General features: G+C 47.7%; 1 protein-coding gene across 1 annotated transcript in view; it reads right to left on the bottom strand.

Annotated features, from left to right (window-relative positions):
• The window catches only part of MAP1LC3A (microtubule associated protein 1 light chain 3 alpha), a gene marked incomplete at its 5' end in the record, with an annotated part of 47,347 nt that overhangs the window by 25,992 nt on the left and 11,019 nt on the right, over nucleotides 1-10,336 (bottom strand). The window contains one exon of the mRNA XM_025194625.1: nucleotides 780-835. Within this exon, the coding sequence (XP_025050410.1) occupies nucleotides 780-835 (56 nt within the window). The remainder of the gene's footprint in view (nucleotides 1-779; nucleotides 836-10,336) is intronic.

The raw sequence follows: 10,336 nt of genomic DNA, 5'->3' as shown, positions 1-10,336 counted from the left end.
GGTTTCCGCCCAAGCCGAAGAGGACTCCACATCCATCTCGTGGGGACTCTGGGTACACGGCAGGGAAATAAAGACCCCTGTGTGAGATTCAGAGGAGCTTGGCGACCTGATCCATCGCCCACCTCTTCCCGTCTTCGAGTGACAAATTTTATAAGACGTATCTACGAGTTTCCGATTTTGGTGGCGTGCTCACCCAGAGCATCTGGAGCTCTGTTTCCGTGGAGCCTAGCAAACTCCACGTGACCGTTCATGTTGTCTTTGTCTGTAACCGCAACTCAAGCAAGTTTTCCAGCCTACACCACGACCATCTCCGGTGTAAGTAAACAATCTTTAAATCTACCGCTACGAGTCTGTGCCTAATTCTAGCTTGACGCGCCTCCTCTCTCCGACCCCGCGTGCCCGGGCTGCTGGCCGCAGCCCACGTGCAGCACGAAAAAGGGCCCGGCTCGCGCCCAGCCCGCACAGCAAGGACTGCCACTGAAGTAGTTGAGGTTGAATCAGCTGTTTGCCCCTTGGGGAGGCAGATGCTGAGCTGTAACAAGACGCAGAAGTGGCATCGGGCAATGGGTTATTCCGATCAGTGTTACTGAGCAGCTCACGTGCACAAGGGAGGATGGGAAAAAGCATATCTTTATGCAGTTTACTGGGTTGGCTTGGGGGCCAAAGCACCACAACCCCAGGTAGTGGCTCTTAGGGTTCTGCCCACCAGCATACAACTGATCAGAAACCCCAAAAGAGCAGTTCAACCAGACCCATACAAGAGGTGGGGGAGCACTTACCGGGATTTTATTTGGATGCTGCTCTCGGATCTGCTGCACCTCTTTACAACGATCCGCTGGAAAGGAAAGAGAATAAAAAGTTTTGAGAAGGTGTCTGAATGGGTACAGCTGGGCACTCAGCCTAAGCCATGCATGCTGAGCTTTGCTGAGAAGAGAGACATGGTGCCGATGGAGACAATGTTCGTTAGATCTGATTTCCCAGCTTTTACCCCAGTGACCCAGCCCAACAAGCTCCAAATGGACAGATCATTGCTTAGCACTTTCATAGCCCCTTTTAGCTCAAAACTTTATTGCAACAGTGAACCCTGGAGGTGGGAAAGTGTTAGCCCATTTCTAGAACAGGGAGACATCTTTGCCTTACAGAAAAGGCAAAGATATTTGGGAACAATCACAGGGATTTTCAGAACTAGGAGTATGAAGCTCTGCTCCAAAATCCCCTGGCTTCCCAAAGTACCCCAGGACTCAACAGCTCTTTCACCTCAGCAGAGCTCCCAATTTTGGGGGGGCCTGTTTTTGAAAGTTTTGACCCTGGCCTTTCAGGCTCCTAGGCACACGCTATTTCTCCAGATCTGGCAGGTATTAAGCCCATAGCCAACAGCACTTTTGCTGTCCCTACCATCTTCCCATTTGCTTTTAAAGGCCAATCTGGTATAAAACCTTAATCCCTATCAAAAAATCACCCAGGTCACTCAGCGATTTGTGGCTACAAATCCTCTCCACCTGCAGTAGTGCTTATTTCCAAACTCACTACTGCCCCTGGCAGATGTTAATTTGTTACATGTTCTATGCAAGTATCACACAACAAGTAGCATGCCAAATATTAAACCAGTTTATTGCTGGATAAGAATGGAGAGGATAAGCCACAAAGAAGTTGCTCATTAAAATGGCAACATTTTTGTGGAGCAGAAGTACCCTATGATAATTTGAACATGTAACCAGTCAGCACATTAAAGATTTATTGTGCAATATTTGCATATAGCATGAGACAAATGAAACGTCTGCCAGGGGACTATGGGAGAGGAGTAAAGCCAAGGGTAAGAGGGGAGGTTCTAGCACAGGCTTGCCCAACGTACGGCCCACCAAGCCATTTTATCTGGCCCACGGCGGTGGCAGCACCACTGCCGCGGAGCGCAGAGCCACTACTGCGGAGTGCAGAGCCGCGGTGCGTGGGGCAGCAGCACGGAGACCAACCGGCAGCAAGGGCAGGGCAGGGCAGGGCAGGGAAGCTGCTTACCCCCGCAGGGCCTGGGGTAGCGGCCCTGCGCGGAAGGCCAAGCAGCGGCCGCTGCCACTGCCAGCCTGCGCCTGCCTCCTCACCCGCCCGCTTCAAGCCAGCCCCGCTGCCCTGTCCTACAGCAAAGCGGTGCCTGCTCCCCTGGCCAGTCTCCCCCCAGGTGCTGCGGTTCTCTGGGCCTCGGCCACCTGTGTGCAAGGCCCCGAGGGGTCCACTTCTCGTGTGCCGCTGGGGATGGGAGGAGCCCAGCTGGGTCTGCACTGGCCAGCAGAAGGGGTGGCAGAGCCATGTGCCGCTCAGGACGTGACAAGACTGCACCGGTCAGTCCCAAGCAGCACACAGCTCTGCCACCGCTTCCCTCTGGCGGCCCCCCCCCCTTCCCCAGCAGCACATGGGAAGCCGGCTTCGGCTGCATGCTGCTTCTCCTGGCTGGTGCCGACCTGGTTCTGCCCAGGCAGATCCTGCAGCACCATGTCAACCCAGGCATGGCACCAGCAGGCCAGGCGGGCCCCTGGTTAACCCTGGCCTGGCCCCGCGGCTTCTCCAGCACCAGGTCAACCCGGTTGTAGCCAAGCGGCTCCTGCAGCACCATGTCAACCCCTGCAACTTCACTGGTGTCAAAGGTCACGTGACATCACTTCCTGATATGATACCACTTCCTGTGACGTCTTTGAATATGGCTTGCCGGCTCACTGGGCGATAAAAAGTTCGTGATCCGGCCCCACATTCAAAAAGGTTGGGCACTCCTGTTCTAGTACATCCAGTTATTTCAATCTTGCACTTCATCATCACATCTTATGGGAAAGCAAACCTGTGGAAGTCATTTCTATAGCAAAAGCAGGCACAGCGCACCCTCCAATTCCCATCCACATTTGAGAACACTGAATAGAGGGGACCACACTAGGAACAGCACCCACACAGGGAAAGCTGGATACTGTTCTCCGAGACTGTCCCCAGTGCTGGGACTCTGTATCAGATTCAGAAGCTAACAACATGGGGCCATCACCTGCTCTATCCACAGAAAGGCAGCCCAAGGAAGGTTAAACAGTCCAGCTTGAGACATCAAGCAACACAAAGCTGGCACAAGACAACATAGTTATTCTTCCACTATGTGTTTATGACTTTCATATTTGTAGATTTTTATAAAGCTTTGGGGGCCAAAACAATGCACTGTCTCATCTTCTAAAAGATATTTCAGTTCCTGGAAGATGGAAATGCCATAAGATCACCATGTCTCACGTTATTTCAGCACCATGAGTGCATCCTCCCAAGGCAAAATAGCCTTTTTATACCCAAAGACAAATGCAAATACTGACCTATTTGTACTTATCCAGATACTACAACACTCAGATACATGGAACCCCTGCAGCAAACCGATGCCAAACTCCTACACAAGAAAGGCACAGCTGTGCTCAGACATGGAGCGCGTTCCTCTCTGGTTCAACAATGCACCCCAGAAAGGTCCAGAGTTACTGCTGCCCCGCTTAACAGAACTCCCCCAAGAGTAAGAGCAGGCAGTGCAAAAACTAGTACAGGCAGTCCTCGACTTACAATGTTTTGAGTTACAACGTTTCACACAACATTTATAAATTGACACCCCGTTTCAAATTTCTGACCTGTTTCAACTTTACAACGCTTGATCCGATGCAATGCCATGCCAGGGAACATGTTCACTGCACTGCCCATCTCCCTGGAAAACATCTGTCCAAGCTTCCTTGGATGCTTTCTTTAAGAAAGCGGCCAAGTCTCCAGAAAAACCTGCAGCCAAGACTCCTGAGAAGACTCCAACCAAGAGCCTTTCAAAAAGTTCAACCAAGAGCCCTTCAAAAAGTCCAGCAAAGTCACCTCAAAGAAGTCCTTCCAAATTAATGTGATTGCTATTTACAATATAAATACATTGATGTAGCTATATTACTCATCTATAATTGATTGAGTACAACATTATGGGTTATTTTTGGTGAAGATAGGGTATTGGGCCTTGGTTCAGGAACCGATCCCCCATTTATAACATTGTTTCCTATGGGAAAAAAAAAAAAATCAGTTCTGAATTATAACATTTGAACTTAAGACGCAGCTTTCAGGAACCAATTGTGTCGTAAGTCTGAGGACTGCCTGTATTGCATTAGGGACCATACATATGGTGTATCCACTGTGGTACACCACACACATACCAGCACTAGCTTGGGCACTGAAACCATTTAGCCATGGCAACTTGGGGCTCTGCAGGCTTGTCTACACATGCAAATTAATGTATATGAATAAACTCTAGAGCTTATTGCTCCAGAGTTTATTGCTCTCAGGTGCATGATCTACATGTGAGCACAGGACATTGAGCTGGGTTAGAGCAGCCCCAGCTAGCAGAGAGCCTTGGAGGTCAGCCTGCTAGCTTAGAGCTGCTCCCCCTGGCAAAATGTGCTGCGGAGGGGCTGGCTGGGGCATAAGGGTGCTTTAGGCTAGCTGGCAGGCAGCCCCCGCACTGAAGCACGCTCATGCCCCAGCCAGCCACATCAGCATCCATATGCTCTGCTGCAGAGTAAAAAACTCCACACTAGGACAGTACTTGTATTTAATAGTACTATTCTGCTGCGAAGTTAATTAGTTTACTCCAGCGTAATAGGGGTGCACATGTAAACGTGCAATGTTTACTGTGCAGTCAATTAGTCTACTGCACAATAAATGTCTTGTGTAGACATAGCCCTGTGTGAACTGATTTACTCAACTGAAAAGTATAAATTACACTGCTGAAATCCCATGCTGTCATATCTCAGGCACCTCTACACTACACTGCATCCTGCAGTAGAGACACACCCTTAGACACTCCTCATTTCAGTCCAAGACAAATGACAATTACTTGTAGAAAGCCCCAGATAACTGTAGGCCATTTCAGCAAGATTAAAGTCCCCTTTGAAATGAACTGCAGACAGATTATCAGAGAGGCAGAACAGGAAACATTCTGTAATGGCAAATTGACATCTGCACTGTATTACTTAAAACAAGTAATATAACACCCCCCCAACTTCTTAACAATGCCAGACTAGTGTGATTAGAGCTCTCCCCACTCCTGCCCCTACCCCACTCCCACCAAAAAAGAGAAAAAAAACCAATCAATCAGTACAGACACTGCAGCTGCTGCCCATTTAACATGTGATGTTTGTGTTGCTCCTGCTGCAGCTAATGTCCTAAGAAACTGGCAGGAATTGCAGCTCTGACTCCCATTTGGAACAGGGAGAGGGGATAAAGGCCTCCCTTTGCCAAGAGGTACCTTGACTTCTGCTCTGCAGAAGTCAGATAGCAGCAACATCCCAAGGTTTCCCCCAGGTACAGCTCACCCAGAGGAAAGGATGGTCTTGTGGTTAAGGTGCTAGCCTATGCCATAGAAAATTCAGGTTCTTTTCCCTGCCCTGCCACAGTAACCAAATTCCTTCTGTTGGCTTTATGACTTTAGCCAACCCACTGTACTTTAGATCCCCATATGTACAAAATAAGAATAGTAGCTCTTCACAGCCTTGGGAATAAATACATTAAAGCCCAGGAGGTGCTCAGAGATGAGGGACATACACACACGCAGGACAGGCAGCTGACCAAGGGACAGTAGAATTTCTTCTCTGCTGCAGGCTGCCATCTTACAGTACACTCTATCAAGAGCTGCCCAACCAAGGCCAGCCACAAGCTTCAGCCAGTGCTACATACTGCTGCCCATTCCAAGTGCCTGCTGCTACACCAGCTTCACTGGAAATTCATTTGCTTGGGATTCAAATTCAGAGTGCTGATTACAGACTAAGTCACTAAAGTCATCGCTAGTCTAGGGCCAGATACACTGGAAGATCATCTAGGTCCCATCCTGTCCCTCTGGTGGGTATCACTGGCTGCTGCCATATCCTACTACAGAATGTGCTCAAGGCAGGGTTCTGCCCAATGACAGTTCACCAGATCTCAGGACACTGTGTAAAACACATCCAGTTAGCAGGCGGGGGGGGTGCATGCGCATGTGCGCTTTCAGAGAGCAGAGTGGATTCATTTACCAGTCTGTGATGGTTGCCACACACAAATAAAAACCCAAACATTAGGCATCACATACCTCTGCAGGCAGATGGCACTGCACATATAAATTGTAGTTTAGTTAATAAACACGAGGTTGCTTCCATTGTTATATCATCTAGGCACCATATATCTTTGGCTTGCTTACAACTGAACCAGAAACATTTACATTTCTATGTGCAGTTACACATTCTCTTGCACGTCACCTCACAGAAGGGCAAATCAACATGGCCTCCCAGGCATCTGTAACTCGGGGGCTCCTCCAGGTTTAACAGGAGGAGAAAGCATGCTATCTATGTTCAGAGGCCATTTGGAAACCTTCAGGTATTAAGGTATTCATATAGTGAGCACACAAGCTATCCGTGATGGAGCAGCCCATCTCCTGGCTTACAGGAGAGGTCACCACATAAGAATTAATAAGCAGGGCCTCCCCTCACTTCCATGGCATATGAGCTCAAAACAGCAACAAGATAAGCACAAGAGCTACTCGACTCTCCCAAGAGACACTTAATGGCTAAGGCCACTTGGAAACTAGGAATATTTTTGTAATGTGATATAAGCCAGGAAAAATGTATTTTGTATTTCTTCTCCAACTGCCACTTCAACTGCTAAGGATTTTTAGCAAAGTTTGCAGACGGCTTCAAATTTGGTAAGTCACAGGGCATCCCAGAAGGAAAATGCCAGCTTTACACAGTGCCAGAAACTGGCAAGATTGTACAAAAGCAGTAATTTCCATGGTCTTGTATTTCAGCAAACAGTTTATTTGGCTTCCTCTATGGGGAATCCAGAAGCAGCAGCTTTGGGCTGGTGGATGGGAAGTAAGTCAGATTACAGAAATTATATTTAAGCACCCAGTCTAGTTCCATTTCTAAAACAACAGACCTGCATATATATATAATAGATAGATAGATAAATATAGGAAAAGTAAACCTCTTTACAATTTTTCCATATTCATCTCTTAAATTGGCATCAGAAACATTGGGCAGGATGATTAGTTTTAATAAGTGCTTGCTACATAGACCAATTTCCAGACTGGGACCAAAAAGGTTAGCCCTTCTGCTGAAAGGGCCACAACGGTCAGCAACCAATACAGGAAGATGTGGAGATTTCACGTTACCCAGATTACATGTAACCTTATGGATAGGCTACTGATAAGAGAGGCAGAAACAGGCCTACAGCCCAACCTTTTATTTGCTTGCACTTTAAAACACGAAAACATACATAAACACTTATCCCGAAGTTTATCAGGCTACTCATGACAGCACAACATAGATTCTCACCTACACTGGCTGGGGAGACTTGAGTAGTGGAAGAAGGGTGGCGCACAGATCGGCAGCAGGCCTTCTTGAATTTTCTTAGTTCTCCAAATTTCCCTCCAGCCTATGCCCAATATTTAGAGATGGCTGGTTCTAAAATTCTAATAAATGATCTCCGATTGGTTTTATTTAAATTTGCTCCACTGAAACTTTTGGAACTGGACTAAACCAGATCTCTTGCAGACTTGGAAGGTGTCAATTAGTTGGGATTTATATCCTTGGGAAAGAAAGAGGGAGGGTTTTTTAATCTCCCTTCCTCCCCCATTGTGGAATGCTGCTCAACACTGGCCTGTTTCTTCTTTACCTTTGGTTTATGGTCTTCTCTGACAAGGCTGTTTTTGTTTTTACAAAATATCTAAACTTCTTAACAAAAATATATCTATTATAGCAAAATACCATCCAATACATTTGGTTGCATAAATCACTAACATTGCAAGATAAAGCTATGATATACTATATTTGGATTATTTCATGTATGGTCTGCCCTTATCTCCTTTCAGGCCCTGTGCTTTAATTATGCTTGATGGCTTCCTTTACTTTGCTGACTAAGCTAGTTGTCACATTTGCAAAGGTCTACACTACAGTCCCTCAGAAACGGGCTTTGGGGCTTGCTGTTTAGCCACATTTTTGTGGACTGGCCTAGGCTCCTTGTAACTGGCCAAAGCTTGCAACATGAAAGGCTGATCAACAAGCCTTTCTTTTCCGAAAGATTGTAGTCTGGGTCTCTCCCTGGAGCCTGGAGAAGCAACACTACTGGGGAAAAAGCCACAGCAGGAACAACAGATCTCTGGGCTAGAGCCCTGGAGTAAAGTAAGGAGGCCTTGATCTACAACAGGTGCCTGGGGAACCCTATGGGAGACTGAGAGAACCTGGAATGTCATAACTTGCAGAGGAAATTTAAAACAGACCTTTTGCTCCTTAGCAAGCTTTAGGAGCTCCTAGTTTCACACTAGCTGTGTGGTATGCAGGGACCTCCAGGGGCACAGACCACCACACAGCTCAGCCAACTTCCTCAGAACCCCAAGAAATCCTAGATTAGGATGTACAAAGTGCTCCATGAACACACAAAAGTGACCAAGATCCAGTCTTCGGGCACTTTCTTGAAGGAACATGCAAGCAAATGCTGTCCCTCTCTTTCATAGGTTCAATGTATTTTAAGGCCAGAGAGACCATGGGACATCTCAGGTGATTCACTTTATCCAATTACCCCTGTACTGAGCCCCCCAAAATTCATATGGCTAAATAGTCTTGACTATCTAGACTGTAGAAGGGATGAAGACTACACTAATTCCTTTCAGAGTGTGTTGCGTGGTTAATTATTTTGGGCCTGATTTGCAATGAGAATTAGTTAGAACAAAAATAGTAGAAGTTTGTTTCCCTTCAGCTGCTAACTGATCTAAGCTAGAACTGCCTCAGAGGTGAGGTGTCTAACCTGAGAAACTGCTCCAAGTTAGAGCGATTTTTTAAGCTCCCTATAGACAAAGTTCCATATCACAGCACCACCATGTCTTCTCTGTTGAGAGGACTCAAGATGAGCATCATCTTTTCTTCCTGCCAAAGGTGAATCCTTCAGCTTCACCAGTGCTAGAGGTGTGTACCTCCAAGAGTGCTGTACCTACATGGAAAAGTAAAGTCTGGTACCCTCCAGTATATACCTCCTCTCTGCATGTCTAGGGATTTCCTAGTGAGATACATGGTTCATCTCTACATAGAGAAAATGTGGTATCCTGGATACTGGTCCTCACAGGAATCCCTCCCTCCAACATTAACCATGACAGTGAGGAGAACTGTGAACCAATTCAAGAGAAGAGGCTGTAGGAAGAAAAATTTAAGACAAACTCTTATGGAGTTAAGAATGGGTCAGCTACATTAGGGCAGCAGCCCCAGCCCCAGCCCAGACTGTATAGCACCTTGATGTTGTGCAAACAGAGCAAGATAACAGTCCCTGCTACAGGAAGCTTACAAAGGATAGGACAGAGAGGCACACTGGGTGGGTGGAGAACACAAGGAAACAATGAAACAGGTTCTCCTGTAGTGCTGGTGCATTAGGGAATTAACACTGACTAGAAGGATATGTTTAGGTCAAGGGCAACTACACAGACAGGTTTCCCTACTAACATACCCCTTCAGGCTATGAGCTTACCAGCTTTCAAGCTATGGAGGGTCAAATGCTCCAAACCGTAATCCAGCCCAACGATTATTACCCCATGGTCCTAGTCCATGTGGGCACTAATGATGCGGCCAGGAGGAGCCCCGATCGCCTGATGGAGGACTACCAAGCTCTGGGGGGCGTGCTGAGGGAGATGGGCGCACAGGTGGTCTTCTCTTCCATCCTTCCAGTGAGTGGACGGGGCAGACGGCATGAATCATGCGTCGCGAAGACCAACTGGCGACTACGGGAATGGTGTTTCGAGGCGGGTTTCGGCTTCCTCGATCACGACCACCACATCACGACGAGAGACATGCTAGGATGGGACGGGCTCCACCTTTCCCCTAAAGGTAAGTGTGTGTTCTCTTTTAGGTTGGCGGACCTACTCCGGCGGGCTTTAAACTAGGCTCGTCGGGGGAAGGGGAAGATGAGGGCGGAGGATACATCAGACTACCAGACCAAACGGCGCCCACAACTACAGCCCAGCCCAGACCGACAAGCGTAGCAGATAAACAGGTAAGAGATGGGGACCAGGGGAATGCTGGGACTAGGGGGTCAGTATACACATTTACTGGAGGCCTGAAATGCCTCTACACTAATGCCCGTAGCATGGGGAACAAGCAGGAGGAACTCGCTCTCCTGCTGGCTGACACCAGCCCAGACATTGTGGGGATTATGGAAACATGGTGGGACACCAAGCATGATTGGGCAGTGAATATCAAGGGCTATAGGCTGTACAGGAGGGACAGGATAGGAAAGAGAGGGGGGGGAGTGGCACTCTATATCAAGGAGGAATACACATCCTTGCTAATTAGTAAAG

This window comes from Alligator sinensis, unplaced genomic scaffold (genome assembly GCF_000455745.1).
Source record: "Alligator sinensis unplaced genomic scaffold, ASM45574v1 scaffold690_2, whole genome shotgun sequence".
Taxonomy (NCBI): domain Eukaryota; kingdom Metazoa; phylum Chordata; order Crocodylia; family Alligatoridae; genus Alligator; species Alligator sinensis.
Note: the sequence above shows the minus strand (reverse complement) of the source record. Positions and strands in the feature narration are given on the sequence as shown.